Here is a 20,978-nt window from a genome sequence, read left to right on the forward strand (position 1 = left end):
GCCTGTGGTCGCATCAGAGAGAATTAGGTTTCCATCTCCTCTCTTGCTAGTGTGTATGTAACCTTTTGTAAGCATCAGCTTTCTCATCTCCAATATCAGGCTTATTAACAAGGTCTATTTGTTTACTGTTGTGAGGATGAATTGAGATGCACCGGCAGCCTTAAATGTTAGTTGGTATTTGTATTATGGCATAATAGAAAGGCACTGCATTCAACCATCTCAGTTACTACATGTTTATGCAGGCTGATTCTCACAGCCACGCCTGTCGTACAAGCGCGACGTAAAGCGGGTCTGCTTTATGGCACCCTGCTTCCGCCGTAAAGCGCCGTTGGCAATCCCGCGTGAGTGGGTTGAGGAGACGACTTCCAGGTGAAAGACGCGATTCTTGGAGGTTGGCTGACTTGACGTCTTCCCCATGGGCAAACGCGGGAGCCGGAGCCGGAGCCGTAGCCAGAGCCAGCTGCTCAACTCCCTAACTAAAAAGCAGAAGAAGCATCTAAGGGATTTCGGCGAGGAGCATCCCTTCTATGACAGGTATGGAGAGGCGAGGCTGGGACCGGCGCTGCCGGCGTCCTTTCCCGGTGGGAGCCCGCGTGTCCCCGCGTTTGGTCCGCCGGTGCCCCGGGGGTAGTGACAGGGCAGCTCCCGCCGCGTGCCACGCTGCCCCAGCGCCGGCCTAGCTCGCCCGGGGATCCTGGCGGCTTCCCGCCTGAGGTGGGGTTCTTCGCCGGTCTTCCTACCCTTTGTTGAGCCTGTAGTTTTATGCTAGACGGCACGCCTCCTGTGTGGCGACTGGGCAGAGATTTTATAAGCTTGTTTTCGTTTTATATGTTTTTAAAGAATTGCTTGGGGGCTTCCCTGGTGGCGCAGTGGTTAAGAATCCGCCTGCCAACGGAGGGGACAGGGGTTCGAGCCCTGGTCCGGGAAGATCCCACATGCCGCGGTGCAAGTAAGCCCGTGCGCCACAACTATTGAGCCTGCACTCTAGAGCCCGCGAGCCACAACTACTGAGCCAGGGTGGTGCAACTACTGATGCCCACGAGCCTAGAGCCCCTGCTCCGCAACAAGAGAAGCCACCTCTCGCCGCAACTAGAGAAAGCCCGGGCGCAGCAACGAAGACCCATAGCAGGCCAAAATAAATAAATTAAAGAAGTTAAAAAAAATAAAAAAAGAATTGCTTGGGACCCTCGACATCACCTATCTATTCAATGACCATGAGGAAACTAATGTTTGGGTAGTTGTGGGTTCCTCTCTAAGTGTCCAGACTCTCAGTTATGATCTTAGTGCTCATCCCACCCCTTTGGGCTGCTTTATCAACAGTTAGAGGGATAGTCTACTTAAGAAATTTGCTAGAAAAGGTGAACCCCGAGGGCTTTTATTTGCCAAAATTTCCCATCTTTTGGATGAGAGCCTGTTACTGTGTGACTGTAGTATTTGTCATGTGGTCTTGTTAGACTTTTTCATTCGTCTCTTATTATCTATTTGGCATATCCTTCCAAAACCTGTCCAAATGCATATGGAGTTTTTACTTGACAATAGATATAATGTATTTATAACGGTATAGTCTGCCATGTTCATTTAAAGTTGTATCATTAGACTTTTCCTAATTGCTACCTACTAGTAGTTAAAGTTTAACATTGCCTGTTTCTTCTCAGGGTTTCCAGAAAGGAAGCAAAACCACAGACTTGTCAACTGGTAATGCTTTATACCTTCTTTATGATAGTAGATTCTGGACTGTTACTTTTAAGATTATATATGGTAGTAAAGTTTGGCTACATTTCCACTCTCTTTGATTTTAGATGTAAGCTATATTTTAGTAATATTGCTTAGTTTTAAGTGCAGATGTCTGTTAAAATGCCATTGTGATAACTAATATAGTATAGAGTATGGAACTGTCCTGAGAGATTAGCCTGTTAGAACCTGTTAAGGAGGCTTACCAGAGGGCTCTTGGTGAATCCTAAGAGGGAATGTCATGTTTGCTTAACATAAAATAGAGTGCAAAATCATCAAAGGTCTTATTTCATTACCACAGACTCAGAAATAAAGTACACTTTTTTGTTGTAAGTTTTCCTGTTGCTCCTTTAAAGGTGCCAAATGTCTGACACATAGGTTAGATCGCCTTATAACCTAAAGCTCCATGTGTTTAGTTTGCTGTCTTCCCATGTGGAACATGAGCAGTTCAAAGAAGAGGAAGCGCTTCTAGAATCATAGCTAGATTAGCTGTTTTAAACAAATTTGGTGCTCGGTCTGGTTGAATAGATAGGATTGCATATTTGCAGAAAAGCTAGTTTTTATTTAGAAAAGTCTGAACTTGGTTCCACTGTGGGCCTGATGATAGTCGTGGGGTAGCAACAAGAACAGTATAATTTTTGTTTTTAAAAACCCCATTTTCCTTTTAGTCAGAGAGTTTATAGATACTTCAAGTTCTGAAAGTGAAGCATAGAGTGAACCAGACCAAGTTTCTGGTTACAACAGACCACTTGCCACATTAAAGGATGTCTCCAAGGAAGATGAGGAGGAGGAAGAGGAGGAAGACAGTGTTCTAGATGAGACAGAAATGAATCTTGAAGATGGCGATAGTGACGTCATTGTGGAGGAAGAGATGGCAGTGGAGTCCACTGACATGCAGAAGAGTGAGTGTCTTTGATGTGGGTTTATCATCTTTGCAGGGACCACAGACAGATTGCCCCAGGGGCAGGGTGCCTTGTACCACAGAGCTGGGTGAAAGCACATGGATTCAAAGCAGAGATTCTTAACATTGTTGGGCTCTGTGATATCTTCAAGAATCTGATGAAAACACAGGACCCTCTGGCCATAAAAATGCAGAAATGACATTTTTGCTTATGATTTCCAGGATTTCATCAATCCTACTTCAAATTCCCCTGATTGGGAGGAAAGGGAACATAATTCTGTTTTTGTAATGGTCTCAATTTATGAAAGAGATGATTGCTCCTGCCTTAGAGGAACCAAGTTTAATGGAAGATAGACATAAAATATACAAAACTTTTCAAGCACCAAATCTGAATGGAACCGATAAATATAAGGTGTTAAAGAGATGCAAAGTGGTCACATGCTGCCAGGGTAAACGAGGGGAGGCTTCAGAGAAGAGCTGGGACTGAAAGCTGAAAGGGACTCTGTCTCACTCAGACATCTAGGTGACTATTTTTTAAAAAATTATCATTAATTTATTTATTTCTGGCTGCATTGTGTCTTTGTTGCAGTGCGCCGGCTTCTCACTGTGGTGGCTTCTCTTGTTGTGGAGCATGGGCTCTAGGCACGTGGGCTTCGCTAGTTGTGGCACACGGGCTCAGTAGTTGTGGCTCACGGGCTCTAGAGCACAGGCTATGTAGTTGTGGCGCACGGGCTTCGTTGCTCGGCGGCATGTGGGATCTCCCCAGACTAGGGCTTGAAACCACGTCCCCTGCATTAGCAGGCGAATTCTTAACCACTGTGACACCAGGGAAGTCCCCATAGGTGACTTTTTAATTTAACTTTAAAATCAACTTTATTGAAGTATGAATTACATTCAACAAGGTGTACCCATTTTAAGCATGTAATTTGATAAGTTTTGACAAATGTGTATATCTATATTGTCATCGCCAAAGTCAAGATACAGAACACTTCGAATACCTGCAAAAAGTTCCTTCTTGTCCTTTTACAGTCAGTTTCCCAGGCCTGGCATCAGGCAACCACTGACATGCTTTCTTTCACTATGTATTAGTGTTTCCTATTCTAGAAATTCATATGAATGGAAGCATACAATAAGTACCCTTTTGCACGTGGCTTCTTTGGCTCCTCATGTTGTTGTGACTCATCCGTGTAGCTCATATTAGTAATTCATTTCTTTTTATTACTGGAATAATAGTCCATTGTCTGAATATATCTGGGTAACTTTTTATATTCTATTATCTTAATGCCTACTTGCCTTACTGTATTTTTTTCTATACTTTAAGGTGTCACACACCATTCTTAGTATTTTAATTCATCACTTGTACTCGGATAAAGAAATCGTTGCCTCAGACTTAGGGATTGTTTTAATTTTGTTGGTTTTCCAGTTTTCTTTCATGTTTTAGGTTTTTAAAAATGAAAAGTTTGGCTTTTTAAATTATAAAAGTAATATATATTTACTGTAAAAATTTAAGAGGGTAATATAGTTAACGTATATCTCCTCCACCCTGGGATGAACACCTTTAACATTTTATAGAACCTTCCAGACTACTTTTTTATGGATATATGAGTGAATATATGTTTGTGTGTATGTGCATAATGGCCTCATACATTTCTGTAAGTTACTTTTTTCTTTAATAATATAACGTGTGTAACTGTGGGTTACTGCCGCTAGAACCCTGGTGTCCAAACTCCCAGGCCAAATCTCCTTCTACTACATTCCACTACCATGGGGAGGTTTAAAAAAGAAAGGGAAAGTATGAAGGGTGATTTTTCCATAAATTAAATCAACTTGAAAAGGCGCATTTGGAGAGTCAGAGAGTACTGATATTGTTAGAAAGAAGAAAGGTTTAAAAGCTGGTTAAATCTCATTCAAAAAAAATCCATATGTACCACATTGTAAAAAAGAGAAGGAAGACGGCATTCATGATTACTGGGCTGGCAGGGTAGGGGACAGTTGCATGCTGGGGGTGGCTCTCGTACTGGCTCTTCCACTCTTCACACTTGTGCTCGGCCAGGGCCAGGGACCGCTGAGGGAGATCAGAGGAGAGGGTGGTGCCTTGGGGGTTCCAGGGAGTTGTGCAGCTGGCTCCCTTGCCACCCAGACTGCCCCAGGGTTCCCAGCCCCAAGGATTATGGAGCATCCCCACACCTGTTTGCTCTGCGGTTGCTGTTGTGCACGCATTTTCTCCTCCAGCACTTTCTGCAGTGTCTCCTTGGCCTTCTGCTCATAGCTGTTTTCCTGGTCTTCCATCCGTAATAGCAACTTATTCATTCCCCAAGAAGTGTATTTCTGTAAATTTGAGGCAATTCAACAAATACACATTGACCTACTGTGTGCTAAAGCCTGAGCAGGGATACAGAAATGAAACGAAATTGGTCCTTGCCCACAGGGCAGAGATGTCCGTAATCTGGTGGACCTTCGTCCAGGCTGGAGGCAGGCAGGGAGAGTCCCTCAGGTGATGTGAGAGGTGAGTGGGGATAAAAAACTGCCCTGGGCATGCTGGGCCTCCTCCCCTAGGCCTTCCACAGGCATTTGAAATCCGACATTTCCAAAGGGAAATCATCTTTCTAAACCTGCTCCTATCTCAGTGGCCAGCATCACCCCCCACCCAGTCTCCCAAACCCTAAACCAGGGAATCATCCTTGATTTCTCTCTCACCTTCTTCAAGGACTCAGTTCATCATCAAGCTTTGTCAACTCAGCGTCTTTAACGGCTCCTTCGTTACCTGTATCCTCTATCCCTACCGCCACCTCCTTAGTTCAGACCCTAGTGACACTATTATATGGTTTATATAGAGACTATGTGTTATCTTCATGCCTTGCCTCCCTCCAAACCCTTTTCAGTCCTGCAGCTAGAGGGTTCTTTCTAAAACTTAAATCTGATCCCATCACAACCTACTGAAATCTCTCAGTGGTTCTCAGTGTTCTAAGAATCAGGTCCAAACTCCTTGGCATGGTTCCTACTTACAAGCCCAGACTTTCATCTCATGCTGCCTCCACGCAACCTGAACTGCTTGTAGGTCCCCTAAGCACTGTGCTTTTCAGCCTCTGCCTTTGCCCATAAAGCTTCTTCTGCTTAGAGTATCGTGACCCACACTTCTCACCTGGTTAACTTCTACCCATGTTCAAGATTCAGCCCTAGAATCATAAATTCTGACAAACTTGGCCAACCATACCTACCCCCCGACTCTTTATGGATTAGGCAGTTTTACTGGTGTTCACATAGTATCTATATTTCTGATCTATTGACTCATCTGTCTCCTTTAAGGGATTGTAAACTCCTTTGAGGCAGGGAGCATTTTTATTTTTGTATTTTTTCTATTTATTTATTTATTTATTTATTTATTTATTTTTTATTAGTTTCTGCTTTATAACAAAGTGAATCAGTTATACATATACATCTGTTCCCACATCCCTTCCCTCATGCATCTCCCTCCCTCCCACCCTCCCCATCCCACCCCTCCAGGCGGTCACAAAGCACCGAGCTGATCTCCCTGTGCTCTGCGGCTGCTTCCCACTATCTATCTACCTTACGTTTGGTAGTGTATATATGTCCATGCCTCTCTTTTGCTTTGTCACAGCTTACCCTTCCCCCTCCCCATATCCTCAAGTCCATTCTCAAGTAGGTCTGTGTCTTTATTCCCGTTTTACCCCTAGGTTCTTCATGACATTTTTTAAAAATTCCATATATATGTGTTAGCATACGGTATTTGTCTTTCTCTTTCTGACTTACTTCACAGTGTATGACAGACTCTAGGTCTATCCACCTCATTACAAATAGCTCAGTTTCGTTTCTTTTTATGGCTGAGTAATATTCTGTTGTATATATGTGCCACATCTTCTTTATCCATTCATCCGATGATGGACACTTAGGTTATTTCCATCTCCAGGCTATTGTGAATAGAGCTGCAATGAACATTTTGGTACATGTCTCTTTTTGAATTATGGTTTTCTCAGGGTATATGCCTAGTAGTGGGATTGCGGGGTCATATGGTAGTTCTATTTTTAGTTTTTTAAGGAACCTCCATACTGTTCTCCATAGTGGCTGTACCAATTCACATTCCCACCAGCAGTGCAAGAGTGTTCCCTTTTCTCCACACCCTCTCCAGCATTTATTGTTTCTAGATTTCTTGATGATGGCCATTCTGACTGGTGTGAGATGATATCTCATTGTAGTTTTGATTTGCATTTCTCTAATGATTAATGATGTTGAGCATTCTTTCATGTGTTTGTTGGCAGTCTGTATATCTTCTTTGGAGAAATGCCTATTTAAGTCTTCTGCCCATTTTTGGATTGGGTTGTTTGTTTTTTTGCTATTGAGCTGCATGAGCTGTTTATAAATTTTGGAGATTAATCCTTTGTCAGTTGCTTCATTTGCAAATATTTTCTCCCATTCTGAGGGTTGTCTTTTGTTCTTCTTTATGGTTTCCTTTGCTGTGCAAAAGCTTTGAAGTTTCATTAGGTCCCATTTGTTTATCTTTGTTTTTATTTCCATTTCTCTAGGAGGTGGGTCCAAAAGGATCTTGCTGTGATTTATGTCATAGAGTGTTCTGCCCATGTTTTCCTCTAAGAGTTTGATAGTTTCTGGCCGTATATTTAGGTCTTTAATCCATTTTGAGCTTATTTTTGTGTATTGTCTTAGGGAATGATCTAATCTCATACTTCTACATGTCCCTGTCCAGTTTTCCCAGCACCACTTATTGAAGAGGCTTTCCTTTCTCCACTGTACATTCCTGCCACCTTTATCAAAGATAAGTTGACCATATGTGCGTGGGTTTATCTCTGGGCTTTCTATCCTGTTCCATTGATCTATCTTTCTGTTTTTGTGCCAGTACCACACTGTCTTGATTACTGTAGCTTTGTAGTATAGTCTGAAGAGGGAGCATTTTTTAAAAAATAAAATTATTTTTGTAGGCTTGGGGATCTGAACAATATTCAGTAAAGTCAAGTTTTAAAAATTAATACATTTGTATTTTTAGAATTTCTCCTGGCTTCAAGGTCAAAAAGAAAAAGACACAAGAGCAGCTTTGCAAATTCACTGGGGGTCTTGCCTTTCCAGTGCTTTTCATTTTTACGCCCTGTGATTTTTGGGAAAGCAGGAGCCTCTTACTGTCGATTCTGGGTTACCCAACTGGGTAAGAGGTAGTCTAGATAATGCAGATTTAGAGTTCAATATCAAATCATTTCCATTTAGCTTTGGAGTCATCTGAAAATTTGGATTTAAATGTTGAGTGGGTCTTATGTTCTTGGAATTGTCATTAGAAACCAGATACAGGAGTTACTGGTTGAGATCATACATGGTTATGTCCAGGTTATTGGACTTAACCATGCTGGTCACTGACCAGCTTTATCCCCCTTTGAAAACGAGTAGACTGGCATTCTGGATTATATGTCAGTCTCTTATGAGCTTGGTTGGCATTACTGAAAAAATAAAAGTTGTGGATCCGCAAACCCATAGACTCTATAGGCTATGTTCCCCTGCAGAATTCTAACTACATGGCCACCTTATCTTCCTAACATCAAGTGGGAGCAGTCTGGCCGGTCCATCTCGTTCTCTTGATCTTGAGTCCTCTGCAAAAGACATCCCCCTTTTCTGCACCAGCACATACGTCACAGCCCTGAAGAAAGTGTAGACATCTGAGATACGTTAACAGTGGGGGAGAGCTGATATCCCGTGAACAGACACATAGATGCCTGTTAGACCTGGAAATTGAAAACCAGAGAGGCGGGGCCACACTGGTTTTGGCCCAGGCCACCAGCCACTGGTGTTCCCAGCAAAATGTTCCCAATGTGGGAGTTTGAGGAAGCAGGGAAAGGCAGGTGGTGTGAGTTTATTAGGACTTGAGGCCCTCAGCCTCGCACTGAGGCCAGCTGAACCCCCAGAGCGTGCTTCCTGCCCTCCTATGGGCTGCTACTCCTAAAGGTACTTGGTTTCTACAGTTATTTGTGCATCAGGTTAAAGACTGAAGGGAGAGGGAACTGCAAGCCTAAATTCTTCATATCATACGCCACCTCCCTTTCTCTTCTTATTATATAAGCAATTCATGTGAAAAACAAATAAGGCAAACAAACAAGAACAAAATTACCTGAAATCTTGCTATCCAAAAGTTACCATTAGTATTTTGGTGTATACTTGTTCCAGATTTTTCTTTATTTTTAACCTTTCATTAAGGCCATTGTAGTCTTGACAGATGATGCTGGCACAAGCACTTGAGATGAGGCTCCTCTTTTTAAAATACTGTATTTGCATTTGGCTTAATTTGTCTCAGGCCCTGCCTTGCCTGGTCCCCAGCGTGGTGTTTTCTGCTGCCATCTCTGTAAATTGGAGTTGGGGTGATGGGGCGGTCAGGCAGGGCTGTGTGTATCTGTGTCTGTATGAGGGAGGGCGGGCACACTTTCCAGTGTTTCTGGGCAACAAGCAGGCACTCACTGCAGTTTCCTATCCCTCAGGCCTGGGCTGTGGAGACAGGGGAAGTACCAGGAAGGGGTGGACGACCCCGACCCAGCTAAATGGAAGGCCCAGCTCCGCTGTGTGCTCGACAAGAGCAGGGAATTCAACCTGATGTACGACGGCACCAAGGAGGTGCCCATGAACCCAGTGAAGATATATCAAGGGTGTGACATCCCCCAGCCCCAGGGCTCTATCATTAACCCAGGTGAGGCCCCAGCTGCTGGGGAGAAGGTGGACAGTGTGCCAGGTTCCGGGCTGGACCCTTAAAGCGATAGTCGACTTGAAAGTCGCCTCGCTTACAAAGTTGAAGACTGGTAAATAAAGCAAGAAATGCTGTCCCTAGAAAGAACCCAGAGAACAAAAGATATAAACTCAGCACAGTCTTCCTGCCCACCCAGTGGAACAGTAAAGCATTAGAAAGAAGAGGGGGTATTGAGTTCTATAAAAAATAACTTCTCTTGGGACTCAACACTGAGAAGAGAGGCCAGGTAGTTTAGAAGAAGGAGGGCTTAAAACTTAGAAGGTCTGAGTTATAAACCTCGGTCTTTCCATTTCACTACTTGTGGGACACTGAATCAAGTCATTCAACGTTTTGAGCCTCAGCTTCTTCCACTATAAAATCTGGGTTCTCATCTTTCCTGCGTATTTCAAAGGCTGTTCTAAGAATCAATTGCCATGACATTATGAAGGCTATTAAGTTCTCTTTATAAATGATGGGTAAGTGATCATTTAATTTGTATGGTATTTTTCCTAGGAGAATACCACCTGATCCCTATATTTACTCAATGTTGAGCCAGTTCCGACTAAGAGCCAGATAATTTAGACTTGACCTCCAGTGAATCTAGTGAGGCTCTGCCATGAGGGGAGGGTCTGTCTTCACAGTAAGCTTATAAAGGAGAGAAGCTGTGCTCCTTGGGTCCTTAGAAGGGATGCGAATGTGTAGAAAGGGGTTTAGAGTAGGAATTAAAAGATTTCTAGGAGAAGGGAGTAGGGTGTGCAGCTCCTGGATAGGGGAGGGGATGAGAGCTTGCACTGGGGCTCCGTAGGAGGAGCTGGGAGTGGGGTGAACACCCTTGGTTCCCACTCTTTGGCATTGAGGGTGCACACTGAACCCAAGGAACCTCTGTGCTGGCAGTGCCTAGCTTGAACAGTGGGTCAGCTGCAGGGATGACAGTGCAACGTGAGCGCCTCACTTTTGACCTTTGTGTGTGTGTGTGTGTGTGTGTGTGTTTCTCGTGTAGGATCCACTGGATCTGCTCCTTGGGATGAGAAAGATAATGGTGTGGATGAAGAAGATGAGGAAGGTGAGCTGGACCAGTCACAGCACCACGTTCCCATCCAGGACACCTTCCCCTTCCTGAACATCAATGGTGAGTGGGGTGGGGGGTGGGACCGAGGCATGGAGAGGATGTAAGGGGCTTTGATTTTGCAACCGTTGACACCATATCCACCATTGCACTGGGAGCAGCGACCAGGCCCTGGGGCCAGGCTGCCAGTCTGTTAGCAAGTAGGAGTCATAGGCAAAGGCACTCCGTAGGCATAGTTATCCCAGTGGGGTGGCTTCTAGGCAGAGAGAGCATCTTCTGAATATTACGTGATAATTCAGAGAAATTAAAAAATTAAACTCGTTCTCAATCCCGCATACAAATACACAAGCTGTTACAAATTTTGCTGATTTCCTTCAGGCCAAGTGCAGGGATCATTTTCGTGAATTGTAGGCAAACTCTTCTGCTATTTCCCTCGGTACAAATTTTCTGTCACTGCCTTAACAGCCTCTGCTAAGGCTGTATCGTGGGAAACTTGTGGCTCTACAGCTCTTAATACTAGGCTCTGATAAAATTTCTCTACTAGAGACTTTTATCTTTTTTAAATTAATGAATGAATTAATTTATTTTTTGTGGTACGCGGGCCTCTCACTGTTGTGGCCTCTCCCATTGCGGAGCACAGGCTCCGCACGCGCAGGCTCGGCGGCCGTGGCTCACGGGCCCAGCCGCTCCGCGGCATGTGGGATCTTCCCGGACCGGGGCACAAACCTGCATCGGCAGGCGGACTCTCAACCACTGCGCCACCAGGGAAGCCCTATCTTTTTTTTAAATTGACTCTTTGAATTCAGCTTCCCAGGAAAGATGCGTTTAGAGGTTGGAGGGTCCCTGTGAGACAGAGCAGGTACTGCACCTCCCATTGCACGTTCTGAGGACGCTCAACCACAAGGTGAACTGCTCTTCCACAGCATCTTCCCTTGAACTTTTCACTGACATGCTCCTAGTCATATGACTTGCATTCAGTTGAGTAGCTTTTCACTACTTTTCTAAGTTCCATCTGGCTGCTAGGGTCAAAGGAGATACTTTTGCCACCTAGAAAATTTAGTATATGAAGAGGATTCCTGTAGGATTTTGCAGTCCCCTTCCCTAGGTGATGCCCCTTCTTTTGAGAATCAGGAAATGACTCTTATCTGTCTACTTGCCCTCCTTCACTTACCCTGTCATTTATAACCTTGCAACCAAGTGATGAGTAAAGACAACGATCATAGAGCTCTCTCAGGTTAATACTGCCACAGCTACATTCCCACTTGGTGCAATTTTAAGATTTGGACGTTTGGAAATGTGAGATCCTTTCCCAAATCTTTGGCTCACTCATTCTGTTATTCTCACCCCTTAAAAGGATGCAACCCATTTCCAGGATCATGATTTCCCTTTTTTTTTTTTTTTTCATGTTTTTTTAAAGCTAATATTGTGTGTCCTTACGTTATGGGCCACCTTGGATCCTTTATGGAAACATGTGAACATATATTAAAAAATAAAAAAGTAAAATATGGCCCTACAGCCACACCGGGATTTCATTGCCCTGAGAGAGGAGTTGGGGTGCATCAGTGACTTCCACGAAGCCTATACTTTCAAACAGGCTCCGGGCCAGCCAGTTTCCGGCTTCAGCAAGGAGAATGTTCCAGCGGTAACCAACAAGGAGAACCTGGCGACGCCGGTCTCGACTGCATTCCTGGAGCCGACCCTGGGGAGCGACGGCTCTGTGGTCACGTTCGGGAAAACCCAAGAGGATCCCAAACCATTTTGCGTGGGCAGTGCCCCACCGAGTGTGGACGTCACCCCCACCGACACCAAAGACGGAGCTGACGAGGCAGGATCAACCGATGGCAAAGTTCTGAAACCGAAGCCATCTAAGCTGGCAAAGAGAATCGCAAACTCCGCTGGTTACGTGGGTGACCGGTTCAAGTGTGTCGCTACCGGACTGTACGCAGACTCCCGTCAGCTCAGCCGGGAGGAGCGGGCATTGCAGGTGAGCCCCCCCCACCCGAATTTCAGGAGCCTGACCAGTTGTCAGGTTTTTTTAATGTGTGAAGAGGAGGGGGCTGGGGGTATGATAGGGCAGGACACTGGGCTGATTTGGTTAATGAAGCTTAGGATAATTTAAATGTTTGAAATGTGTCCAGTAAGGGGACGTAAGTGGATACTTGAAGTTATTCTGTAGATTTTAAGCGAACTCCACTCGAATGCTGATAACGGAAGTTTTAATTATTGCGAAGGATGTCTAGAAGACTGCATGACATTTACCTATCAATCGCTTTGATTTCTCTGCCGTTACTGTACGTTAACAAATATACCTAAAAGCGCTGCTTAGAATGCCTTACGTGATACTTGGTGGAGGTGTGTAGCGGCCGCATGTCTGTGAGATTCGTGCAATTTTTTTTTCCACCCAAAAAACAAACAAAACAAAAACACAAACCTTGCTTAAAGGGATAGAGTATGTATTTAACTTGCTAGTGAATGATAGATGTTGTATAGGAATTTCCTTAAGATATTTTACTTTTAATTAAAAGACAAATAAAGCCAAATTGTTTTGCAATGTTAAGAAAAAAATTGGTTTATGCTTATAAAAATGGATGAAGTTATCTAAATGATCCATTGAGTGCCCATTTTAATTACATAGATGGAAGGATTACAAGAGGACAGTATTTTATGTCTACCCGCTGCTTACTGTGAGGTCAGTTCTTCAAATTTTTATTACTGGAATCTTCCATAAACCTTTTGAGTTAAATTTCATTTCCAAATATACAAAGGGAAGTTTGTGGGCCATGGTCGTCTTTATTCACTGTGCATTTGTTTTCTTTTCTGTTGTGTTTTTGTTTCGCTTTCTTTGTGTTGTGTTTTTGTTTTGTTTTATTTACCTTCGAAAGAGAATGTCTGTCTGTATGCCACAGTGTATGTATGGCTATATATACACACCACATATATCTCTACATACGTATGGCTTTACGAATAAAGAGTGTGTGACTAGTTACACATAGACACTCTTACGTTTTTATCGTTCAATTTTAAAATATCTCAGTTGTATCATAAATTGTGGTTGGTTTTGGGCAAACTTTTCTTTGAAGATACCTTCCTTTAAGGTAAGGGCAGTGAAATAGCTTTGGTGGTAAGGTGTGTCTTTTTTCCATCTCCGTTCTCTTTGTAGCGTGCAGTGATGCGCTTCTCAGAGTTGGAGATGAAAGAGCGAGAAGGTGGCCACCCCACGACCAAAGACTCCGAGGTGCGCAAATTCAGCCCCGCTGACTGGGAAAGGCTGAAAGGAAGTCAGCACAAAAAGCCAAAGTCGGTCGCCCCGGAGGAGGCCATTGCCGACCAGAACGACAGTGAGAGATGTAAGTGAACCCAGGCGGCTCGCGTGTGGTACCACGTCGGTGGGAACGGGGCGCTTCCGCTCCCAGTGCCGAGGGAGGTGAGAGGAAACAATACGCTTCCGACGGCCCAGCGTCTGGGTGCTGGCTGTTCGGAGAACGGGCTGCTCTGGCCACCCTTCCCAGCTGTGGATTGCAAGGCTGGTTGTCCTTTGGAGCGTTGCGTCATCCAGGAGTGAAGCACCTATGAAATGCTGTTCCCTGGCACGCGTCTCCTTTTTCCGGAGCAATGCTAGTCCTGTAGTTAGTAATAGTCTGATACAGTAGAGCAGAGGAATGGCAGTGCAGGACCTCCGGCGTAGCAGGTATGTGTTCTGTTGTGTAGCAGGTACGGACACGGGTTTTTGGTAGCAGTGGAATGACACTTGCAGCCAGAGCCAGACCCTCCAGAGTGACAATCTCCTGTGGGAGGGGGTGGAGAGTACTCGGACTCTCCCTCCAGAGGCAGAGGTTTCGTTCAAGTGCGATGAGGGCTGATGAAGGCCCCAGAGAGATGAGCATCATTGTGTTCTGTGGAGGCTCGTTTGCAGTCATGAGGAGCTGACACCACGCTCCGAGGCCGTGGGATCAGCGAGGCCGTTCTTCCCACCAGACGGCTGTGTTCTGTTCTGGAGGCCGAACTGGAGAGAAAGCTCGTGTTGCCTCGAGTCACACTCTGCGGTCCCATCGGCTGCTCCCCCACTGGGGTTGACTTCGGGCTTGGCCCTCGAGACTTCCTGGGCGAATGAGATGCGTTGGCAGCAAGTGGAGGTCTTTCTCCCGCTTTCTTCAGTGTGCGTGCTGGTGGCCTGTGGCCTGCAGCCTGCTCTGGACCCCAGAAACCTCACCGGTGATGGTGAGTGAGGGCACCTCGGTGAACGTCGAGGACAGGGTGGGCGTGCAATCCTCCTGAGACGGGACAGTCGGGGGTGGTGGGCACGTTTGGGAGGCCCAGGCCCTTGGACCCAGTCGTAGGGTCGGCGTTCGCCCGCACGCTTAGGTCGTGGGTGCCTGATGCAGTTCGGGAAAATTGTGGTCAGCCACAGCGTGTGCTTCTCTCTGCTGCTTGGAGCACTGCCCTCCCCCAGCTCATCTTTGGGGTCAGACAAAGGCCTGTGGCCACGGTTCTGGGTAAGCCACACTGGGACTGGTCTGTCCCACGTGGCTCCCGTAGAAGGGGATTTCTGGGGCTAGTCAGTGGTGGCCTTACCCGAGGGATGGGGCTCTTGATGTGCCTGGAGTAGACAATTCCGAGCTCCTCCCCCTCGGGATTGGAATGAAAAACGGAGGGTCCAGGCCACCCTGGAGTGAAGCAGCAAGAAGGCCTCCCTCCTTGCCTGTGCTCACAGCTGACACGCAGCCCTTACCCTCCTGAGTGGCCTCATAACTCAGCTCCTAGGGAAGTTTCTCAGAGAGATGTGGTAAAAGTGGGCAAGGCCAAGTTCACGGGGCTGCACTTTTCTGAGGAGGGGATCTGCCTGTTGGGGGTGGATGGTGAGGGAGGCTGGAGGAAGGGAGCGGGCAGTTAACCGGCCTCGAGTCTTCTCGCCCTTTTCTCCAGCAACGTGGCCAAACCCAGGGTGGCCGCTGCCCTTCATGTCTCAGTGGCCTCACCCGCCCTTCTTCCCAGAGACGTTAGTGTGCGTCCTTCCCAGTCTTTCCTGCTGAGCGTGGAGACGAGAACTCGGTGTGGCTGATGGGGAGCAGGGCCTGAGCCCCAGATGATTCCGAAAGCCCCCTCCCCCCACCGCCTGCCTCCAATCTCAGACCGACCGACAGGTCTCTTCCTGGAGCACCCGGGACGTGGCCCAGTGAGCCATGAATCACCACCATGGGAGGGCAGGAGAAGGGTTGGGGAAGGTGAGGGGCTCCGTTTGAAAGGTTGGGGCAATGGAGGTGGGCTCCCCACCCACCCTCTGTCTTGTAGAGACGTGGGGTTTGTAAATAGCTGGTCAGGAAAGGTCACCTGAAGGGGCCACTGTTCTTACTGCGGCCTCCACGTCCAAGGCCCAGCAGGTGTTCATTCCATTCAGCTGGATATGAATGGGCCTTCTTGTTCTTGGGCCATCATGTCTTGAGCTGATATGGGCTCAGGTCCTTCTCATGGGTGTCGGTGTGGCCGAGAGCCGAGCTGTGAGCACCTGGGAGCTGGGGCGGGGATTTGGGGCGGGCAGGGGTCCCAGAGAGGGTCCAGGATGCCTTCAAGATGCCTTCCCCCTTCTAAGGCAGCCCCTACCCATGGAGGGCCCAGGAGCTTCTAAGGTGGTGGGTGCTGTTTGCGCGGCCCTGGTTGTCCTGGTGCGGGTGCATCTTGTTGCTAGGGGCTTGTTTAAAAAAGAAATTAACTTGAAAACACAGTGGCCGAGATACTCATTTATTCTTTATGATCACATGGGTGGCTGAGTGAAATTTTTATTTTGGAAGTTCACCAAATGAGTTTGGAGGTTCCTCAGACTTGGAAGTTCATCACTAGGAACCCTCAGTGGCATTTGAAGATGGGGCGGGGCAAGGAGGCATTGGTCCCTTCCTTCTCAAACTTGGAGTAACCATCTCCCTTGCCAGCCACTTGGCTAGGACAGGCCTAGGACCTGCTCAGTGGCAGTGCCTGGCCAGGAGCTGGAGGAAGCCTCAGTCGAGGGGCTTCATGAAACTTCTTTGCTCAGGAAACTTCTCTTCCAGCTGAGCACCTGCACGTTTGTAAACTACTTTGGAACAGAGATCCCCTGCACTCCTTGTGTAGCGGGTGTAACTTTGAACAAGGTTAGCCCTCACTGGAGGTGCTATTATAGTTAAGCTACGGAGAAGGGGATTTTAATCCTGGGGAGCCTTGCAGCGACTCAGAACCCTTTCACCTTGTTTAGGCCTCACTGGGCATGGCTCAACAGTGGGGAGGGTGCTTTGCTGCCACAGTGACTTGTAAATGTTGCTGTGGTGATGCTTCTGTGAGGTGATGCTGTGGTACAATCATAATGAATTTGGGATATATGTGCTGTGAGTCATAGGACCATGCTGCAGGGACCACGTTCACATCTTGCTTAGACTGGGTGACCAAGGGCACATGGCTTCCCACTTTTAGAAGGGCCAAAAGTAGCAATGATGGCAAAGCCTGATGGTTAGGATCCCCGTGTATCTATTTATCTCCTCGTCTCCTTTGCCCTCAAGGGTCATCCTCCTGTGGGTCGTGGTTAGAACAGTCTTTGAGAAGCTCCAAGTGACACGGAGCCTCTACCCCATAGCTGGTGGCCATGGGCATCTTGGGCAGTCGGGGTGGGTGTCCTTCAGGGTTATTACTGGCCTGGGTAAGGTCACACTAGCGTAAGGTCTTGGGGGGCCTTAGCTGAGGGGAATTGAGGTCTTTGCCCTAAAAGGCTCCGGGGTTGGGGGATGGGTGGATGGACCTAGTTTGGAAAAAGAAACTTTCAAATTGGACATGGGGGTTCTTAAGGTAACCCTTCCATTCCTCCATGCATCCCCTCCCACGGAGCTTTTAGGGAAGGCTGATTGGACCAGAGAAGTCCAATGGTGTAACCAGCAGGGCTCACCTCTTAAAATTTCCTACATTTCAGGCCTGAGATTCAGGCTGGTCTGAAAGTCTTGGCATCTTTTGGTTAAAGGGATTTTTCCAGCCTTTCTCTGTGCTGAGCCCGGCCCGTGATTATGAAGCCCACCCTGGAGGGAGGCTAGCAATAACATTCCCACTTTACAAGTGAAGGGGGCCGAGTTGTAAAGCGGCGCCATTCCTGCCCGAGTGTTTAAGAGGGTCACAGAGCAGCCCGAGTGAGAGTTGCAGCACGCCGTCTTCACCGGGCCTGCGGTAGCCTGGGCTGCATCACCTGTAAGCACAGGCCAGGAGTTTGGGGTTTCTCCTGCTGCCATGACAGGAGACCCTCGCGGTTGGGGTGATTCCACCATTCCGGCAAGAGTAGATGGGGATCTCTCCCACCTTGGGATACCCTTGGAGAAAAGCTAAGTGTGTTCCACCATTGAGAACACAGGTCAGGCTAGCCCAGGCCAGGGTGAGGTTCATCCCCACAACTGGCTGCCATTAAATGCTGGGAATGCCCCCCAAGACAGGCTGATCAGGGGACCAGCCGGCTGGGCAGAAGTGGGAGTGATACTTGAAGTGGTCTAGGGAGAGGAGGAGGAATGCGAGCAGCATGTGAGGGGTGTGTCCATGATTTCATCTAGAAAAACGGGCTGTGGGAGCTTAGCTCAGGTGTTAACGAAATACCAAACTCATACACCCACCCCCACCCCCGGCCGGTGATGGACACAGGGTCATCTTCGGGGAACTCTTTAACAGCACAGTGATCATTATGGAATTATTTGTGTGTTAGAAACAATGTGACTAGCAAAGCAGTTGAACTGTTTCTTTGGCTGGAGCAAAAGTGAGGAGTGATGTTAGGCTGGGGTGATTGGAGGAAAAGCCCCAAGTGGATGCTAGATTGAGCAGGGGGGCAGGAGCTACACAGGCAGAGCTGGGGTGTGAGCAGTTCAGCCCTGCCCGCCACCCCCCCACCCCCCACCCCCCATGAAGGGGGTTGGAGTCTTGTCTTTGAAATGTCCTTAGATGCTTGTTGCCTGGGAAGGAAGGCGTGGAGACGTGCCAGGTGGGTGACTGGTGTCACTGAGGGCCTTCTTCCTAGACAGGAACTAGGAGCAGCCCCTCGATGGCAGTGAAATGCTTTTCCCCCCACGGGTGTGGAAAGAGGACAGACGGACTTGTAGCAATCTGGTTGAGTTCTTTGAAATTGCCCTTGACCCTTGTGTGTGCACCAGGAAGCCTTTCCTTTCCCTTTGCCAGGCTCCTCTTGCCTTGGTCTCCCCAGCTTCCCAGCCTCCCACCATTCTTTCCCTACCCTTTTTCTTCACCCTCGCCCCTGCTGACCCAAGTGAACATTGGTGCTATGTCTGTGTAGATGGCAGTTGGGGGCTATTTGGTCTCTTGATGACATCAGCCTTTTTTGTTTACTAGCAGCTGTTTCCATAGTCATTTGTAGCTCTGCCCTGATTGGTTGGATCTTACTGTGAGGTCACTCACCCCCCCCTTTAAAAGTAAGCCACCTTGGAGAGTTAAGCAGTTAGGGAGTGATCTCACATGCCTATAGAGGAATGGTGTAGATGCCTCACCTTGACCCTTGAAGGATGGATTGTGAGTGGGCTACGCACCTCATTTTCTGCTTTCTTTGCTGGTTGTGTTCAGCTGTCCTTCCTTTGGGACGTCTTTCTGAGGGTTTTGTGCTTGCGGCGTGTGAGGCCCCTGGTCTCCAAAGGGGGGTGGTCTGTTGGTAGCAGATTGCCTTGGGCATGGGGGTCCTGCCTGCTCCTGGTGACCTTTGTTCCCTCCTTTCCGGGTTGTCTCCCCTCCCCTAGGGGAGTGTTTTGATGGAAGCAAACCTGACCGCTTTGAAGCCCCAGAAGACAGTGATCTTCCTGAGGACATGGACACGGAGCCCCCCAGAGAGTCCCCCGCCAACCAGGCGGCCCCGGACGCGTCACGCAGCCCCACCCTCCGGCTGAACAGAAAGCGCAAGGTCTCTGGCGATAGGAACCACACTGAGACCACTGTGCTCCCGGAGGACTCTCTGCTGAAAGCCAAGCGGAGACGGGTCTCCAAAGGTGAGCTCGGTTTGGCTTCGGGCCCGCAGGGCACCCTACGGAAGTCCTGGAGCGGAGCAGTGGAAAGTTCCAGTCCCACCCTGGATCCCTGGGGGGAGCCACTCACACCTCCCCACCCCCCACCCCCATCCCACCCCCCACCCCCCCAAAGCCAGTTGCCGGGGCTGGAGCCCAAAGGTGGCCAAAGGCAAATAGGCCCCCTCCCGAGACTTGGTGACAAGTTCCAGCCAACACAGTGACCACACCCCTCCCCTCCCCCACCCCTGTTAGTGATGTGTAAGACAGTTTGTTCGCCCCCCCGCCTCGCACTGGGGGGCTTCTTCTTTAATTTGTAGTTATTTCTCCATTAGCTGACTGGCCTGAGAGGGAAATGACAAACAGTTCCTCTAACCACTTAGAAGAGCCACATTATAGTGAGCTGACCAACCTGAGGTGTGCATTGAATTAACAGGGCTCCATCCCAGAAAGCAGCGCCGCTTGCTGCACCTTAGAGGACGGCGGGAGCAGAGAGCAAACCTGGCCGGCAGGGCAGGAAGGAAGTGACCCAGGCGGTTCAGCCTGCGGTCACCCCCCAGGGCAATAGCATCTCCGAAGAGAAACCTGGCAGGAAAAGGGCAGAGGCCAAAAGCAACAGCAGCTGGTTGGAGGAGTCCCTTAAATGCACTGACAATGAACAAGGTACGCACGGGGCGGGGGGTGCTCCTGGAGGGTGGATCACCCGCCCTCTGTGGGAAACGGCCCTGGAGGGGACCTGAGGGCCATCCAAGTTGACAAGAGTAGCGTGTGGCAAGCGGGGAGTTTTCTTCATGAGGTCCTTTCAACCTGCACACTTCCTTATGGAATGGACAGTGAGGCGGGAGCTCGACTTCCTGGGCTGCTCCTCATCACCCAGCCCGCGGCTGGGCAGGAAGGGAAGTCTTGGGTGACCCCGGGCGCTTGTCAGTGCCCTCATTCCAGCCTCAGGCTGTCCCCAGTCGCCCTGTCCCGAGCACCCAGACCCCCCACAGGTGGGGACGGGAGCGCACGAAGGGCTGGCTTCTGCCCTCTCTTGCGGCCCTTTGAAGCGACTTGCCATTTGGCGTTTCGTGGGTTAGCCTATTTGCCGGTTGAATGTGGGATGATTAAAATACTAGTGCTTTGAAAACATAATTGGTATATCTTTAAAAACTGAAGCTGCTCCAACGATCAGTGCTAACAATGGGCTTTTCTCTCCTCACCGGCTACAACTGTGTAACGCCCGCTGCTTCTCCCCCTGACAGATGTGCTGTGCATGGACGAAGAAATGGATCGGCAGCCTTCGCCCCTGCCGCAGAAATACACCGACAACAGCGAGAAAGCATCCGGAAAGCGACCGTGCAAAACCAAGCATTTGATCCCTCAGGAGCCCAGGCGGGGCTTGCCGCTGCCAGGGGACTCCTAGGTGGACAATGCGGATGGCAAGGTACCTCTTGCCCCTGGCTCTCCCCCGCCCCCCGGGCCCGTGCAGGCACATCCCGCCTGCCTGCTTCTCTGCTTCTGGGGACAAAGCTTTCCTTTTCCTGAACCCCTCCCCCCAAAACGTCCCTGCCC

General features: G+C 48.3%; 1 protein-coding gene across 1 annotated transcript; it reads left to right on the forward strand.

The window, feature by feature from the left end:
• The first annotated feature begins 12,097 nt into the window (after positions 1–12,097).
• On the forward strand, positions 12,098–20,014 carry LOC308619851 (BCL-6 corepressor-like). Its single transcript, XM_081239074.1, has 4 exons — positions 12,098–12,412; positions 13,589–13,775; positions 19,164–19,409; positions 19,861–20,014. The coding sequence occupies exons 2-4, from the start codon at positions 13,598–13,600 to the stop codon at positions 19,950–19,952; spliced, it is 516 nt and encodes a 171-aa protein (XP_081095200.1). The 5' UTR covers positions 12,098–12,412; positions 13,589–13,597; the 3' UTR covers positions 19,953–20,014.
• The last annotated feature ends 964 nt before the right edge of the window (positions 20,015–20,978 follow it).

Source organism: Mesoplodon bidens, assembly GCF_964165515.1.
Source record: "Mesoplodon bidens genome assembly, chromosome: 7".
Lineage (NCBI taxonomy): Eukaryota > Metazoa > Chordata > Mammalia > Artiodactyla > Ziphiidae > Mesoplodon > Mesoplodon bidens.

Bases quoted from the DNA above. Each gene is read 5' to 3' on its own strand.
- LOC308619851 (XM_081239074.1), top strand. From the start codon at position 13,598: ATGCGCTTCTCAGAGTTGGAGATGAAAGAGCGAGAAGGTGGCCACCCC. The intron at 13,776-19,163 runs GTAAGTGAACCC...CCCCTCCCCTAG, and splicing joins CCAGAACGACAGTGAGAGAT to GGGAGTGTTTTGATGGAAGC. The intron at 19,410-19,860 runs GTGAGCTCGGTT...TTGAATTAACAG, and splicing joins GCGGAGACGGGTCTCCAAAG to GGCTCCATCCCAGAAAGCAG.